Raw genomic sequence first — 19,158 nt, 5'->3', positions numbered from 1 at the left:
AGTCACTGAATCAGACATTTCTCTGAAAGAGGCGGCAAAACTGCTCAGACTTTAACAGGACAGAAACGTTCGGGTTAATGCGGAATGGCCTGCTTTACTGACGGTTACAATACACGCTGAAGCACGCGAAGATGAATTTGTTGTGTAATGGAACAGACGTGTGGCAAAAGCGGAAAGCTTCCGTTCTTAAAAGTTAAAAACATGATCATACAATCAATAGTAATGAATCACAAACGTTAAAATTCACCGCTCTTACAGTAAGGTCAGTGCTCTCAATGTGAGGATATGGGCGGCTCTGAAAAGAGCCTTTGGGTTTTGTGAGAATTGGGTGGATTTGTTTAGCCGCCGAATCCATAGAGAGTGCGGCCCTGGCGTTTCAGAGCGTACACCACATCCATGGCGGTGACCGTCTTGCGCTTGGCGTGCTCGGTGTAGGTGACCGCATCCCTGATCACATTCTCCAGGAAAACCTTCAGCACCCCGCGGGTCTCCTCGTAGATCAAGCCCGAGATCCGCTTGACCCCGCCACGGCGAGCCAGGCGGCGGATGGCTGGCTTGGTGATGCCCTGGATGTTATCACGAAGCACTTTGCGGTGCCGCTTTGCTCCGCCTTTCCCCAGTCCTTTGCCACCTTTCCCTCTGCCAGACATGATTCTTCTTCAGTCAAATCGCTGCTGAACGAGAGAGGAGCTGCTGCAGCTTCCTTTATTATACAGCTCACACCGACCTGACTGAGAAAGAGAGAGAGAGGCGGGACGGGGAGGAGACTGAGAAACAGACAGAGCAGTGAAATGTCTTTCACCATCCAGCTCCTCCTCCTCCTGCCCGAACCGATATTTTAGATTCAAATTCAAACAGAAATGAAAAGAGCGCGGGAACAAACGTACAAACTGGAATATCAGATACAAGCTAGTATCTGGATTTATTCAATCCAGATTTCTCAGAAATATTCCCGTCTCAATACAATCCTATCGACAAAAACATTTCGACTCAAATAGTTCGATAGGTGCTCAGTGCCCGACTTTTTCGATCTGATTAAATTAACCTGGAAATGTTCTGTGCTAATATTAACTCTTGCAATATCACAACAATCACACGGATTCGCGGTGAGGATGTATTGGTGAGAATGTACTGATGAACAGCAAACACACTGAGGGAATGATCTCAATCTGAACTTCAGACAGGGATTATCCAGCAACTGGAACCGTTCTGCGCCTTTCCCCCACGGTCCAGCTTCCTTTGCTCAAACTGCGAGCAAATCGAAAAGGGGAACCGAGCAAATTGGAACAGAAACACAAAATGCTGCAAAATCTCAGCAGGTCTGACAATATACGTGCAGAGAGAATAGAACGAATGTTTCCATAAGACATAGTTGAAGAATGAGGCCACTCTGCCATCGACTATGCTCCACCATTCAATCGTGGCAGATATTTTTCTCATCCCCATTCTCCTGTTTCCCACCCCCATCCCCCATAACCCCTGATCCCCTTATTAGTCAAGAACCTAAAGACACTCAATGATCTGGCCTCCACAGCTTTCTGCGGCAAAGAGATTCACAAATTCACCACTTTCTGGCTTAAGAAATTCTTCCTCATTTCTGTTTTAATGAATTTCTGTTTTAAAGGATCATCCCTTTAGTCTGAGGTTGTGTCTTCTGATTCTAGTTTTACCCATGAGTGGAAACATCTTCCCCGAAGACGACGTTTTGAGCCTTTGGCTTCCAAACTCGAAACGTTGGTTCTATTTCCTCTCAGTGAGAAGTCTCAAAACACTAGATTAAAGTCCAACAGGTTTATTTGGTAGCAAACGCCACTAGCTTTCGTGACTTTGCCCCTTTGGCAGGTGTGAGACTCCCCACTCCCCTGACGAAGGAGCAGTGTCCAGAAAGCTAGTGGCTTTTGCTACCAAATAAACCTGTTGGACTTTGATCTAGTGTTTTGAGACTTCTTACAGTGTTTATTCTAGTCCAACGTCGGCATCTCCACATCATCTATTCCTTCTCCACAGATGCTGTCAGACCTGCTGAGATTTTGCAGCATTTTCTGGTGTGGTTTCAGATTGCAGCATCCGCTGTATTTTGCCCTTTATTATAACTCAGCAAATTGCATTTGCTCTCGGAATGATTGTGGAGAGGGGCGCATGCGCCATGCTGCCCTGCTCGCAGCCCTGATGCCCTGACGCATGCGCGCTGCCCTCCCCTGGCCCCGCCCATTTCCTCAGTGAGCGGAAATCCTTTGTTTGAAACTGACTGAAATGGAAATGTCAGCGCCCAGGTCAGCGAGGGAACAGTGTTCACATCCCAGCAGCACATCCATTGGGGAGTGTGGACACAGAGGGGCTCAGAGATCCTCACTGACTCGGGGGAAGTTCAGGGAGATTCGGGAGCTGTTTGTAAGAGGCAGAGCGGAGCAGGAACCTGTTCCGGGATTGGAGTGAGCCGGGGGGAATGGAGAGGAGTTCCTGGGACTGTGTGAGACACTGCTGAGGGAGTCACAAGGTGAATAAGCTGCTAGTGAAAATGACCGGGCTTTTCTCAAACCTGTGATGTATAATCCCGGTTCAGCTTGTTTGTTGGCATTGTCCAGTGAATGGGGGGAAAACAGGCGGGACAGTGAGGTTGGGAACAATCCTGTAACTGAATCGTTAAATTCCTGCAGTATAGAAGAAGGTCATTCAGCCAATCAAGCCTGCACCAACAACAATTCCAACAAGGCCCTATTCCCGTAATCCCATGTATTTATCCTTCCAAACCCTCTGATACCGATTTAAGCATGGTCAAATCAACTTAACCCGCAAATATTTCGACTCTCGGAGGAAACACGACTGAAAATATATTCAAGGCAGCAACTCATTCAGCTAAGAAACGAGAAAGAAACGTGTTACTTTGTTTCATTCAATGGTGAGTGCAGTGGGAAATTGTTACCAGATCTGAGAAAATCTCACTGTCCCTCCAAGTCTACTGGTTTAAAGTGCATTTATTGTTACAATTAAGCTGACATTAACGCTGCAGTGAAGTTACTGTGAAAACTGCCACACTCCAGTGCCTTTCGGGAGAATTTAGCATAGCCAAGCATGGATTTGCACCGTGGGAGGAAACCGGAACATCCAGACAAAACCCACACCGACTCACGCAGAGAACGTACAGAATCCGCACCGACTGCGACCTAAACTGGAAATCAAACCCAGATCCCTAGGGATAGATTCTAAATATTGTCAATTATTGTTAAACCACCAAGCATGCCAGACAGATAAAGGCTTGGTATAGAAATAGTGGAATCAGATTTTTTTTTGTTGGGTATGATCTGTAGAATGCATATTTCTTACTGATTATCCATTGAAAATGTGCCATTGACTGTTTCATTGATATCATCTGAGCTTGACTTACAAGATATATGTTTCCTTCCTCTAGATGAACATCTGGCAAAGTAATTTCTAGTGTGTGGATCCATCAGAGATGATGAAACTCCCCTGTCTCCTAACTGCCAGTAGGTACAATATTAATCCTAGAGTGCAGAGACACAGACTGAACATGAGATCTATTGGTACAGAGATAAAAAAATTATCAGAATTTCATTGATCTAAAGTCATAGGTAAATATGTTCAATCCACCAATCATACAGTAAAGGACACATGGAATAACTTTCCCCAATCCACTCCTGCTCAATATCACTGGGCAGATGAGTCAGTGTCAGTACAGTGGAGACCCTTGGGCCCATCGAGACCAGACCAAGTAAGCTAAACCTACAATAGATCTACAGGAGTCAGTCTTGTGCAAAATGTTGAACCAAATCCTTTGGCCTATAATCTTGACCATTATGACATTCAAGTGTTAATCCGTGCATATTTTAAAGTTTGAGCTTTTCCCATCCCTCTTATCCTCCACAGTGCATCCCAGATTCCCACCACCCTGCAGGTGAAGGAATCTTTTCTCAAACCACATTGGACCACCTTTCAATCATCTCACAAGAATAGATCTTCAGCTGCAAATGAAATATCAGGTCGCTTAGTGACATGTACAAAATTAATCCAAAGATTCTACCCAGTTATCTCTAAGCAACACATTAAACTCCACTACATGGATCACAAAATTTATCTTTAATATTCATTTTGTTTCAGTACCACATCATGTGTCAAATCACTCTTCTCAATTTTGGTCACAATACTAGATCACAGCAAATAAGATGTGTTACACTGGAACCTGCTCAACAGATTTTGACATCTCCAGAGAATAAAATATTACTAACATCGGAAAGATAACCTGATGGAAAATAAATCCTAGTTCCCATAAAGACAGACAGGTACAATGTAAAACCCATACACATATTATTAGAGACAGAGCAGACTTCAATGGCTGCAGTTTAAAAAATACGTATTGAAAACAATTAGTGCATGTTAAAAATGGAGAACACTCACTCTTGCATAATACACAGTTGCATTTTTATGCCAAGGCTCGTGTGAAATGTTAAATGGAAATATTTTGTTCAAAATTTCATTGGTACAGAATAAAGCCACACCACCATGAAATAAATTGATGATTGCTGATAAACATGAACAGTCACAAATTGAATACTGAGACAAATGTCTGTACACCAACAACAGTTAAACAGATAGTAAATGTAACATTGTGTTCCATTAATATTAGATGCAGAATTAAGGTGACATGTACAAAATTGATGAATTAATAGGTGTCAGAACATGCTCATCTGCCACAAAACCAAATGATGTATTGTTACTTACATGCTAAACATATAGCAAAAACTGACATGCTGACTGATATCAAATCCACGTATCAGTCAGTGATGCAAAATAGTTCAGAAACTGACAGAACAACACTCATGCACAAATAAGACTCTTAAAACACCAGAAATACACAGGGATAATGAAACCCTCACACTCAAATACCAGAAAATGACAGAAAAAGTGCCAAAATCACATGTATACATCAGAAGCTGATCAGTAATAAATGCAGAAAGGAATCACTTTCACACAACTGAAATTTCACACAACAGTTCAGAACTTATATTCAAATGTTAAGTGACAGATAGAGAAACAAACACATTCTCTTATGCCAAAAAAGCTTTGATATGTCCAAATTTTAGAAAACTCATATTGCAAAAACCAACACATGTAACAAGATCAAAGGTGAACTGTGGAGCTAAATCACTTGTCCTTTCCATAAAGCTGTGAGTAGAAAGCTAAGTGGGCCCAATAACATGAGTCAGAGGAGACTGATGGATACAGACTGAATCCAGATTCCCATGACATAAGACAGTTGCAATACGAAACCCACAACACAGACAAAGAGGTGTAGAATGAAACCACTTCTTGCACAACATAAATATACAAACAGGAATAACATGCTTCTCAAATTAAGAAGGGTAATCTTGGTCATAAAGCACATATTGATAGGTATAGTAAATAACAAATAAACGTGTGCGTACAACTCTATGGTATAGCGCAAACTGGGAGAGACTGGTGAGAAATGTGAATGCTCATATAGTAAATTGAAAGGTATAAAGTGTATCTTGCACTCACATAGGAGGTTCACAGTAAAACAGAAAATGGCATACCAGGTGCATGAGAGACATGAAGTAAAAGCAATACCTGCACCAAAATTTGATGAGCAAAAGCTAAATCCTACAATCTCATATCACAGATTGTCATTAACTAAGGGAAACAGGATAAATTCATGGACACAGCAGGCGACGGTGCAGAGGGACCTCGGGGTCCTTGTGCATGAGTCGCAAAAACCCAGCCTGCAGGTGCAGCAGGTGGTCAGGAAGGCGAATGGGATGCTGGCCTTCATAGCGAGGGGGATTGAATATAAAAGTAGGGAGGTCTTGCTGCAGCTGTATAGGGCATTGGTGAGGCCGCAGCTGGAGTACTGTGTGCAGTTTTGGGCGCCGCACCTGCACAAAGATATTTTGGCCTTGGAGGGAGTGCAGAGGAGGTTTACTAGGCTGATACCGGAGTTGAGGGGGTTGAGCTATGAGGAGAGGCTGAATAAACCGGGCTTGTACTCGTTAGAGTTTAGAAGCAGAAATTTATTCCGATGGTTAAAAAGGACAGTAGGAAGAGAGGTAATAAGCCGTGGATAACGAAGGAGGTGAAGGAAAGTGTTAAATTAAAAGCGGAGGAATTTAGAGTAGCTAAGAGTAGTGGGCGAGAAGAGGATTGGGAAAGGTTTAAATGTCAACAAAGATTGACAAAGAAGTTGATAAAGGAGGGTAGGAGAAACTATGAGGCTGGGCTAGCACTTAATATAAAAAAGGATAGCAAGAGTTTTTATAAATATATAAAAAGGAAGAGGCTGGCTAGGGTGAACGTTGGTCCTTTAGAGGATGAGAAAGGGGAGCTAGTGGTAGGGGATGGGGATATGGCTAAGGTATTGAATAACTTTTTTGTTTCTGTCTTCACGGAGGAGGACGTGAATAATTTGCCGGGTGTTAGCGATGGAAAGGTGGTAGGAATGGAGGGTCTTAATGACATTACTGTTACTAGAGAGGTGGTGCTCGACAGACTGGAGGGGCTGATTGTGGACAAGTCCCCAGGACCGGATGGAATGCATCCGAGGGTTCTGAAAGAAATGGCGGAGGTGATAGTGGATGCCTTGGTGGTTATTTTCCAGACGTCGCTGGATTCCGGGGAAGTGCCGGAAGATTGGAAAACGGCTAATGTTACGCCGTTGTTTAAGAAGGGTGCCAGGCAAAAGGCGGGGAATTATAGGCCGGTTAGTTTAACGTCTGTGGTAGGTAAAATGTTAGAATCCGTCATTAAGGAGGAAATTGCGAGGCATCTTGAAGGGAATTGCTTGATAGGGCGGACGCAACACGGTTTCATTAAAGGGAAGTCGTGTCTGACAAATTTACTGGAGTTCTATGAGGATGTGTCTAGGGCAGTGGATAGAGGAGAGCCGGTGGATGTGGTCTTTCTGGATTTTCAGAAGGCGTTTGACAAGGTACCTCACAAGAGGTTATTGCAGAAGGTCAGGGGACATGGAGTTGGGGGTAGGGTGTTAGCGTGGATAGAGGATTGGTTGTCAAATAGGAGGCAGAGAGTGGGGGTCAATGGGTGCTATTCGGATTGGCGGTTGGTGACTAGTGGGGTGCCCCAGGGGTCGGTGCTGGGGCCTCAGCTATTTACCATTTATATAGATGATCTGGAGGAGGGAACCGAGTGCAGGGTGTCGAAATTTGCTGATGACACCAAGATTGGGGGAAAGGCAAATTGTGCGGAGGGTGTGGAGAGTCTGCAGAAGGATCTAGATAGGCTGGGCGAATGGGCCAGGAAATGGCAAATGGAATTTAATGTTGGCAAGTGTGAGGTGGTCCACTTTGGTAGGAAGAATGGTAGGAAGGACTATTACTTACGTGGCGAAAAACTGCAGCAGGCGACGGTGCAGAGGGACCTCGGGGTCCTTGTGCATGAGTCGCAAAAACCCAGCTTGCAGGTGCAGCAGGTGGTCAGGAAGGCAAATGGGATGCTGGCCTTCATAGCGAGGGGGATTGAATATAAAAGTAGGGAGGTCTTGCTGCAGCTGTATAGGGCATTGGTGAGGCCGCAGCTGGAGTACTGTGTGCAGTTTTGGGCGCCGCACCTGCGCAAGGATATTTTGGCCCTGGAGGGAGTGCAGAGGAGGTTTACTAGGCTGATACCGGAGTTGAGGGGATTGAGCTATGAGGAGAGGCTGAATAAACTAGGCTTGTACTCGTTAGAGTTTAGAAGAATGAGGGGAGATCTCATTGAGACGTATAAGATGATGAATGGGATGGATAGGATAGAGGTGGAGAGACTCTTCCCGCTCAAAAAAGACAGTAGGACTAGGGGGCACAGCCTCAAGATAAAGGGGAGGCGGTTTAGAACGGAGTTGAGGAGGAACTTCTTCACTCAAAGGGTGGTGAATCTCTGGAATTCTCTGCCCGTTGAAGTGGTGGAGGCTGCCTCGCTAAATATTTTTAAGAAGCGGGTTGATGGGTTCTTGATAAGAGAGGGGATTAAGGGTTATGGGGAGAGGGCGGGAAAGTGGAACTGAGCTACAACAGATCAGCCATGATCTTATTGAATGGCGGGGCAGGCTCGAAGGGCTAGATGGCCTACTCCTGCTCCTATTTCTTATGTTCTTATGTTCTTATGTTCTAAGAATGAGGGGAGATCTCATTGAGACGTATAAGATGATGAATGGGATGGATAGGATAGAGGTGGAGAGACTCTTCCCGCTCAAAAAAGACAGTAGGACTAGGGGGCACAGCCTCAAGATAAAGGGGGGGCGGTTTAGAACGGAGTTGAGGAGGAACTTCTTCACTCAAAGGGTGGTGAATCTCTGGAATTCTCTGCCCATTGAAGTGGTGGAGGCTGCCTCGCTAAATATTTTTAAGACGCGGGTTGATGGGTTTTTGATAAGAGAGGGGATTAAGGGTTATGGGGAGAGGCCGGGAAAGTGGAACTGAGCAGTGACAGATTAGCCATGATCTTATTGAATGGCGGGGCAGGCTCGAAGGGCTAGATGGCCTACTCCTGCTCCTATTTCTTATGTTCTTATGAATATGCAATTGCTGTTACATATCACTAGAGTTAAAAATACTTAATGGAACCCACACATCTGCCTATCAGGAATATTTTCATGTCAGGGATACAGTGAAAGTAAAGCACACAGCTCCTAATCAAAAACATTATTTGCAGAATTTCAGCCATATTCATATTACAGAGAATGATACATTCAGAATAAAATTCAAAATTAGTGACACATATATCAAATTATTAATTGCTGCTGTGCAACAATGTGCAGAGCACCATTGTCATACAGAAACACAATGTTCAAAACCCATGTTAAAATAAAGGAAACTGACAGGCACAGAGGGGTCTCACATTTACTTGGCCTCATCTAAAAAAGTGCAGTTAAGAAAATGTTTTCCAAAATCAGAAACGAGCAGGTGAAAATACTCCAAGCCCACTGTACACGCACACAGCCCTTCCTTCTCCCACATAAACACACACCTTCCCCTGCACACACACACACACCTTCCTGTCATCTGCACATGTATACATATGCACATAGCCTTAATATCTGGGTATCCCTTAATCCCACATAAAGCCCAAGTGGGGTGATATGATGGCACAGTGGTTAGCACTGCTGCCTCAGAGTTCCAGGGACCCAGGTTCAATTCAGTTCTTGTCTATGTGAAGTTTGCATGTTCTCAGTGTTTACGTGGGTTTCTTCCAGTTTCCTTCCACAGTCCAGCAGATGTACTGTTTAAATGCATCAGCTATGCTAAATTCTCCCTCACTGTACCCTCAAAGGATGATGCCACTCCAGCTTCTTCACAAACTCACTTTATTCTATTTTATAACTCCACATATATACACCCAACACTCAGTGCCACCTGTAACTTCTTTATATATCCTTGTGATTTCGAACCAATGATTAACATCCAATTTAGGACTTAAGTGGAAGGTGACTGTTAACTCATTCCTAACACCTAAACAGGCACAACTTGGGGATTTTCACAGTAACTTCATTGCCATGTAAGCCTAGTTATAACACTAATAAATAAACTTTAAAACTTTAAACTGGTGTCTGCATTTGTCTCTTGACAAAGGATATCTTCGATGTAGAGATGCCGGTGTTGCACTGGGGTAAACAAAGTAAGAAATCAACCCTGGTGTTGTGAGACTTCTTACAAAGGATACCTTTACCAGCTCCAAGTGCAGCTTCAGGCCCGTTGCTTTCCAGTTTTGTGTTCACAGACAGCGAGGTCCAGTTTATTGTGGACTGTTGCCATCTGTTTGTTGATAATGAGCCATGCAACAAGGTAAAGATTCACTCGGAAACTTGGAACGAGGTAACAGGAAACTGATACTATCAGATTCAGCCATTCGCAAATCATTATAGGGATCAATTTTAAAGTTCTAAACATTGAGGGTATGAAACATTTCGATTTTCAGATAGCTGTGAGAAAAGCTGCGTACCATGCCACTGACCATAGTTTGATTCCAGGCTTTTGCTGTGTTCCCATATACTTTTAATGGACTTAATTAAATATTTCCAGCATTGAAGTTGGTCATTGTTAAAATAAGAACAACAACATAATCTTGCCATGAATGTGTTTTCAATGTAAAAACATATTTGATTTTCAAATAGAAATTTTGTTATAACAAAAGTATAGGCCTGTAAATTAATAAATTAATTCAAGTAAAAAAACAAATCATTAACACTGAAACATACAGTAAAAAAATGCTTGCAAGCTCAGACAATGGATTCTCCTGATGCCTGCCGAAGTCAGTAATTGAGGTAGATACACAATAGGAACTTAAAAAGACAGAGCAAAGACGCCTGGAATGCCAAGATAATTCTAACACAATGTATATAAAGTGTCACTCGCAAAGTACACAGATTCTGCCAGATCATCAGGCACAATGTAACAAAGGATATAATTTATTCAGACCCACACCATTTCCAAGATCAGAGATCACTTTTCAATCCAAGAGTAAAATAAAGTACTATTGGGTGACTTTTTTTTTCAAATTTCCCTCTAATCCAGGTGAGAGGTGGAAACATCAGTTGCAGAGTTTAAAAATGCCAGATTTAAATATCCTGTGTGACACTGGCTGGAAATCAAATAGCTAATCTTAGCTAGAATAGACAGAGATTAGCTTATAGACAGGATATGTATAAATTGCAACAAAGTACCCAAGAATTCAGCCAAAGTCACATGTTGCACACCAGTCCAAAGTAAAAAAAATCCCAGCCCATTCTATAAAACTGAAAGAAAAGAGGACAGGTCTTTTATTACGCACTGCAGGAATTAAACGTGAGGCCATGGATCTGACAAAAGCATTTAATTATTCACATAGCATTCGTTTTGAAACTATTTCACAACTCAAAGGCCGCAAGTGAAAGTGCCCTATTACTATAACATAGGTCAAATCCATATTATAAATTAGATCCTATGATGAACAGATATCAATATGTTAATCCGTTAAACAAATATTTCCAACATAATGCCAGAAATAAAAATCAAGTTCAGACACAGAATATCCCACATTTACGTAAGACAAAACAAATACAGATTGGAAACTACACTTACATAGATCAGCACAAAATCATAGCTGCAAAATGAATCTGCCATTAGCATTGTTGCCTCTGACAGACACAAGAACAATACCTTTCAAAGCTTACCAGTGAAAGAAAAACTATTGATTGATTCCTACTTGTATACACCCTACTTGAGACTGCCAGACTGTGGATGCAGCCTTTAGTTATAAAAATTGCTAAGACTGAAATCTATTAAAGAAATCTCAGTCATTTGTATTCTCTGAAATAGAAGAATCGGGAAAATAATCTTGTTCATAAAAAATCCACATGAAAACAGAGACTAGCCTACAATCAGATACAATTAGTCCGAAAATGATGCAATGTATCAGGCACTGAATGACACAGATAATGATGGCACGCTGTTACCCAAGAGCAGAAACGCAGGGAATTTAAATGAATCAAACAAACAATGTCAACTACATCTTGATGAGTTAATCCACATTCATATTTGATTCAAGGGAAACGTAGAATCATGTCTACATTCACAAAATGTCCAAGAAATTGAGAAGCCATGCACTAAACCCAACTCACTGAGAATGAGAAAATTAAGTCCAGAGCTTTCACCACAGTCATATATGTAATAGATTTTTTTTTCAAAATTGAATAGACAGAGAGCTGAATCCACAGACATATTACATATCACAGATTGATTGACACTAAAGAAATCCAACTCAAATAGTTTGAATGGATCAGAATCGACTTCAACCTTACATTTCTTCCAGACAGATTCTGCTGGAACACACTCTCACAGGCTTTACAAGACAGACAGTTTGAATCCCAGTTATGCATTCTTCACAAATACTGAGTGATATGCAGAAACACAAAGTCCATATATTTGCATATAAAATGCAAAAACGGCGAGTACAGAATGATGCAAATCATTCAAGGTACACAGCGAAGTGAACACTATTTCACAATCCATAGAATCCCTACAGTGCAAAAGGAAGTCATTTGGCCCATCAAGTCTGCATCAACAACAATCCCACCCAGGCCTATCCCTGCAATCCCCCATATTTACCTCACTAACCCCTCTAACCTACACATCCCTGAACACTAAGGAGCAATTTAGTATGGGCAATCAACCTAATCCACAAATCTTTGGACTATTGGAGGAAACCCATGCAGACACAGGGAGAATGTGCAAACTCCACACAGACAGTTACCCAAGCCAGGAATCAAACCCAGGTGCCTGGGGCTGTGAGCTAGCAGTGCTAATCACTCTGCTAATGTGCCGCCTTATGAACAATCAAACAGAAGGATTTCTACACGAGAATGGAAAAAAGTGTACAGATTACCACAAACTAACAGATAAAGAAATAGAAAGAAAACAACATTATTCTGACAGTGAGAGACAAAAAAATAGCAATACCCTCTTGCATCAAGTATTCACAATGATGAGAGGTTTTTCAAATGCTCAATGTATGGGAAATGATTCATTTATTCATCATATCTACTGACACACCAGCATGTATCTCTGGTATGTGAGATTGTTATCTTTATTACAGAGTATGGATTATATCTGTATCTGTACATATTTGCTATTTGATGTATCTTTGCCTATAAATTTTCACCCGGCCTCATAGTGATGACAAACTGATCCTTTCGTTTGTATAGAATTCAAAAAAAAAATTCAGATCTCTGAATGTGGGTTTTAATTTGTATCATTTAGATTCAACAATGGGCACGCTGATTTCCCCCCTTGTATTCCAATTTATTTTCTTCAAGAATTTTGTTTATTCTTTTTTCTATCATTATGTTGCTGTATTGATGTTGGTTTTCCTTGGGAGCTGTGAATTTCCAGCATGTGAGTGTGGCTTTCAATTTGCAACTGTCAATTCTGTCATCGAAGGTAAGAGTTTATATCAGTTATTTCCTGCCTGGTATATTTAAACTATATCACTCCTTTAAGAAATGATTCAGTACAATGTCCCACCTTAGATGCTATTGTATTAAGCATATATAAAATGCCCAGAGTCATAATCAATGATTATCTATAAAATGCTATTTTATTTAAATTAGAAGTGGTTAAATTAGTTATTAGCACAGTCAGCATTGAACCAGGCTATTGCTAATAATGCCTACAACTGGTTTAGGTTATTCACATAGAAGTAAAATACTGTGTGTTCTAAAATCCACAATCCCATAAAAAGTTCAGGGAACAGATATGCTATTGTTAACAATACTCACATTGGAGACTGTTGAACAAAGGTGCACTAAATTGGTACCTGGGTTCAGAGACTGAGTAAATTAGGATTATATTCCCTACAGTTTATTGTCATGAGAAGCTGATGGATATGGGAAGATAGTTGGGAAAACGTGAGGAACAAGACTGAGGTAAAAATAATCACCCATTCACAATTCATGTAAAAATAGTGAAGACTAGCCATTTCCACTTTCAGTGACAGAAAAAGAGTTTGAAAACGCTCAATGATGAATATAAAATTCTTACAGAATAATGATGCAATTATAATTAAGTAACTAACAGAGAATAAAATCCAGACTTGTATTATCAGAAGCAGATCGATGCAAAGTAAAAAGAAAAATAACATGTTGTGAAATGTTACAGAATAACATCAAAAATAATAGATCAGATTTGGACTGGTACAGAGTAAATCAGTGAAAGGATTGATAGACAGTAACATATATCAGAATGTGTTAGGTTCAGCCACTGACAGACTAACAGTAATGCTACATTTGCACCCTGGAAGTAACTGATATAAACTCTTACCTTCTATAACAGAAATCGACAATTGCAAATTGAAAGCCAGACGCAGATATCAGAAATTCACATTTCCCAAGCAAAACCAACATCAATACAGCAACATATGATAGAAAAAGAAGAAACAAAATTCTTGAAGAAAATAAATTGGAATACATGGTGGGAAATGGCATGCCCATTGCTGAATCAAAATGGCACAGGTTAAAATCCACATTTAGACATCTGAATATGACATACAAAAGAAAGAATCAGTTTCTCATCACAGTGCGGCGCGGTACAAATCTATAGGCAAAGGCACATCAAATAGCAAAAAATGTACAGAGACAGACATAATCCATACTCTGTTATAAAAATAAAAAAACTCCCCATTAAAGATTAGAAACCTTACAATGTGAGAGATACCAGTAGTTCAAAGGAAAAACACAATAGCACATGCAATTCCACTCTCCCAAACCAGAAAGCCACAGATACTGAGAGGGACAGCAATCAGTCAACCAGAAAGTGACAAGTATTGGAACCATGATAATTTCCTTCATCAGAAACTGTTAGAAACAAAAATGAAATAACATACTCATGTACACATGGTTGACAGAATCAGATTGACACACATTGCCACAATTAACAAAGTCTGGCAGCTACATTGACATGAACAGAGTAAAAACAACACACAATTTGCAGCAACTGATATTAATTCCAAAACACCCAGACATAGAACCATAGAATCCCTATAGTGCAGAAAGGGTCTGCACTGACCTTCCGAGTATCTACCCAGTCTCTTCCCTCAAACCTATCCCGATAACCTCATGCATTTACCATAGTTCCACTTAACATGCACAGCTTTGAACGTTAATTATTTAGCATAGCCAATCTACCTAAGTTAACCACCTTTGGACACTATGGGACAATTTAGCATGACCAATCCACCTAAGCTGCATGTATTTGGAATATGGAAGGAATCCAGATCATCCAAAGGAAACCTATGGAGAAATGAAGTTTACAATGAACTTTGCATGTCAGAAGCTGCAAATTGTGGAATGGAAATGGCAATAATGAAACATTATTGGTTATAACGAAACAGAAAGTGTTGAATTACAAAGACGTGCTTGTTAGGTGCATTGATCATGCTAAACTCTCCCTCAGTGTACCCAAACAGGTGTTGGATAATGGTGACAAGGGGATTTTCCCAGTAAATTTAGTGCAGTGCTAATGTAAGCCTTCTTGTGACAATAGTAAGTAAACTTCATACATGCACAAAGGACAGAATGATGCCAGAGTTCCTTTTTCAGAGGGGTTTCTCAGGGGCGGGCACAATGGTCAGCATTGCTGACTCGCAACTCTAACGACCTGAGTTCAAATTCCAGCCTTAGGTGACTGTCCATCTCGAGTTTGCACACTCTCCCCGTATCTCTGTGGATTTCCTCCAGGTGCTCTGGTTTCCTCCCACACTCCAAAGCTGTCCAGGTTAGGTGGATTCACCATATTAACTTACCCTTCAGTGTCCAGGGATGTGTAGGTTTGATGGCTTGTCCATGATAAATTCTTGGGGTGGGGAGGGTGGTGGGGCCTGGGTGGGATGCTTTTAAGGGTAGCACGGTGGCAAAATGGTTAGCATTGCTGCCTCACAGCATCAGGGACCCAGATTCAATTCCGGCATTGGGTGACTCACTATCTGTGTAGAGTTTGCATGTTCTCCCTGTATAGGTTTCCTCTGGTTTCACATTCCACCACAGTCCAAAGGTGCAGGCTAGGTTGTTTGGCCATACTAAATTAATGTCAGGGCGACTAGCGGGGATTAAACATGTGGGGCTTTAGGGTTAGGGCCTGGCTGGGATTATGCAGGCTCGACAAGTCTCCTTCTGCACTGGAGGGATTGCATGATTCTTCCCTAGTGTAGAAGCAGGCTATTTGGCTCATCGCTTACCAGTTACTATCTGAAAGAACATCTTAAGAACATAAGAACATAAGAAATAGGAGCAGGAGTAGGCCATCTAGCACTTCGAGCCTGCCCCGCCATTCAATAAGATCATGGCTGATCTGTTGTGGCTCAGTTCCACTTTCCCGCCCTCTCCCCATAACCCTTAATCCCCTCTCTCATCAAGAACCCATCAACCCGCTTCTTAAAAATATTTAGCGAGGCAGCCTCCACCACTTCAACGGGCAGAGAATTCCAGAGATTCACCACCCTTTGAGTGAAGAAGTTCCTCCTCAACTCCGTTCTAAACCGCCTCCCCTTTATCTTGAGGCTGTGCCCCCTAGTCCTACTGTCTTTTTTGAGCGGGAAGAGTCTCTCCACCTCTATCCTATCCATCCCATTCATCATCTTATACGTCTCAATGAGATCTCCCCTCATTCTTCTAAACTCTAACGAGTACAAGCCTAGTTTATTCAGCCTCTCCTCATAGCTCAATCCCCTCAACTCCGGTATCAGCCTAGTAAACCTCCTCTGCACTCCCTCCAGGGCCAAAATATCCTTGCGCAGGTGCGGCGCCCAAAACTGCACACAGTACTCCAGCTGCGGCCTCACCAATGCCCTATACAGCTGCAGCAAGACCTCCCTACTTTTATATTCAATCCCCCTCGCTATGAAGGCCAGCATCCCATTTGCCTTCCTGACCACCTGCTGCACCTGCAAGCTGGGTTTTTGCGACTCATGCACAAGGACCCCGAGGTCCCTCTGCACCGTCGCCTGCTGCAGTTTTTCGCCACGTAAGTAATAATCCTTCCTACCATTCTTCCTACCAAAGTGGACCACCTCACACTTGCCAACATTAAATTCCATTTGCCATTTCCTGGCCCATTCGCCCAGCCTATCTAGATCCTTCTGCAGACTCTCCACACCCTCCGCACAATTTGCCGTTCCCCCAATCTTGGTGTCATCAGCAAATTTCGACACCCTGCACTCGGTTCCCTCCTCCAGATCATCTATATAAATGGTAAATAGCTGAGGCCCCAGCACCGACCCCTGGGGCACCCCACTAGTCACCAACCGCCAATCCGAATAGCACCCATTGACCCCCACTCTCTGCCTCCTATTTGACAACCAATCCTCTATCCACGCTAACACCCTACCCCCAACTCCATGTCCCCTGACCTTCTGCAATAACCTCTTGTGAGGTACCTTGTCAAACGCCTTCTGAAAATCCAGAAAGACCACATCCACCGGCTCTCCTCTATCCACTGCCCTAGACACATCCTCATAGAACTCCAGTAAATTTGTCAGACACGACTTCCCTTTAATGAAACCGTGTTGCGTCCGCCCTATCAAGCAATTCCCTTCAAGATGCCTCGCAATTTCCTCCTTAATGACAGATTCTAACATTTTACCTACCACAGACGTTAAACTAACCGGCCTATAATTCCCCGCCTTTTGCCTGGCACCCTTCTTAAACAACGGCGTAAGACCCGTGTCTCCGGAACGTATTTACCCTGCTTTTAAGCCAACCTACACATCTGGGGGCACTGAGAGGCAATTTAGCATGGCTAATTAATCTAATCTTGACATCTTTGGAATGTGGGAGGAAACCGGAGCAGCCGGAAGAAACCAACGCAGATACGGGGAGGAGGTGCAAACACCAGTTTTACCAGCAGAGAGAATGTGTTGGTGTTGTCAGGGAGAGGGAGCGAGTTGGGGGATTGTTGAATGAGGGGGTGTCTTTGGGGTCAAACCAAGTAAACAAACTCAAATTACATTAGGACAAAGAGAAAGGGGACAGCTCCCCAAAAGGAGGGGGAACGGCCCGAACAGAAACAAAAAGTACAGAGGACACGTCAAATTAAAATGTGATTGTTGGGGTCTATAAGGCACCTCAGCCCCTGCGGTGCCCAACGGGCGCGGAAGGCGTCGTTGAATGAGGAGGAGGCAACAGAAGTGACGGCAGAGCGAATTTTGGGGATGTTTGGAGCAATAACTGTGATTGGTTATCTGAACTCACCAATCAACTAAGTAGGAAATCTCGCATCATTGCAGATTAGCCAATAGTGAACATGTCTTTCATCCACCCTTAATTTGCATAGTTGTCTGGGTTAATACATTAAATAGGAATTCAGGCTGAAGTTTCAGTTATTCTGTTTTTGCAGTTTGCATGCACCATGCCTGAAGAAAAGAAACTCCAAGTTTCCAAGAAGGGCGCCAAAAAAGCCCAGAAGAAACCCGTAACAAAAAGCGGCAAGAAGAGGAGGAAGTCCAGGAAGGAGAGTTACGGCATCTACATCTACAAAGTGATGAAGCAGGTTCACCCCGACACCGGCATCTCCTCCAGGGCCATGAGCATCATGAACTCCTTCGTCAACGACATCTTCGAGCGCATCGCGGGTGAGGCTTCCCGCCTGACCCATTACAACAAGCGCAGCACTATCAGCTCCCGGGAGATCCAGACCGCCGTGCGCCTGCTGCTGCCCGGGGAATTGGCCAAGCACGCCGTGTCGGAGGGAACAAAGGCCGTGACCAAATACACCAGCTCCAAGTAAAACTGTACAATGCACTGAAAAAAAAAACGGCTCTTTTAAGAGCCACCCACAATTTCTCAGAAAGCTATACTATTATAACTTTAGAACTTCATTAAATTGTCTTTATCATTAGCCGTTCAATCAAACTTCTGGATTAGATAGAATTGTCGCCTGTTTGGCTAAGAGTCCGTTAACTAATCCCCATGAATAATGTCCGGCTACTGACCCAATGTGCCCTGTTCTTAAAGGAGTTGTTATCCGGAAACTGATTGTCTGTCTTTAGGGAGAGAGAGAGAGAGTACATTGAACAGAAAAATTCCAGTTCTGTTCCGGTTTGTTCTCTATAACCGATCATTCCATTCCCTGAAAGCCCCGCTGTTTCATGAAGCCGCAATCTCAATACTAGCAAATTCAAACCAAAATGTGTTCTCTGGTTTTTCATTGATTCATAGAATCCTACAGTGCAGAAAGAAACCCCGTCTAACTGTGGGAGGAAGCCGGAGCCCCCGGGGGAAACCCACGCAGACATGGGGAGAATATGTACACTCTATACAATGACCCTGGCCAGGAATCAAACCCGGGTCCCTGGCGCATTGAGGTAACAGTGGTGACCACCGTGCCAGTGAGCGGCGCCAATAGGCAACAGTCCAAAACACGAAGTATTAGAATATAGCTTTATCCTACAATGTTAATTAATCAAAATCCACGTTATTATTTTCCGAAGTACTACCAATGGGAATTTCCGCTGCCAGGAGAACATTAGGTGGTGTTAACACAGTGCAAGGAGGAGGCCATTCGGCCCGTCTGGAGAATTTCATGACTGAAAGCCTTCCATTTACATATCGGCGGTTGAACTTCTAAAAATAAGTTTAGAGTTTCTGCTCATTCGGCCCTAATTTCC

The 19,158-nt window shown here is 42.7% G+C and overlaps 2 protein-coding genes across 2 annotated transcripts; one reads left to right on the top strand and one right to left on the bottom strand.

Moving 5' to 3' along the window:
* Positions 1-99: 99 nt before the first annotated feature.
* On the bottom strand, positions 100-650 carry LOC145344738 (histone H4). The gene has a single exon (XM_080191846.1). It carries the CDS (start codon positions 648-650, stop codon positions 339-341), a length of 312 nt encoding a protein of 103 aa, XP_080047972.1. The 3' UTR covers positions 100-338.
* Positions 651-17,855: 17,205 nt separating this feature from the next.
* Positions 17,856-18,278, top strand: LOC145345389 (histone H2B.1, embryonic-like). Its single transcript, XM_080193204.1, has one exon. The coding sequence runs from the start codon at positions 17,901-17,903 to the stop codon at positions 18,276-18,278; it is 378 nt and encodes a 125-aa protein (XP_080049330.1). The 5' UTR covers positions 17,856-17,900.
* Positions 18,279-19,158: the final 880 nt, after the last annotated feature.

Source organism: Carcharhinus amblyrhynchos, chromosome 7, assembly GCF_965287045.1.
Source record: "Carcharhinus amblyrhynchos chromosome 7, sCarAmb.v2.hapA, whole genome shotgun sequence".
Classification (NCBI taxonomy): Eukaryota; Metazoa; Chordata; class Chondrichthyes; order Carcharhiniformes; family Carcharhinidae; genus Carcharhinus; species Carcharhinus amblyrhynchos.
This window is presented reverse-complemented; position numbering and strand designations above follow the sequence as displayed.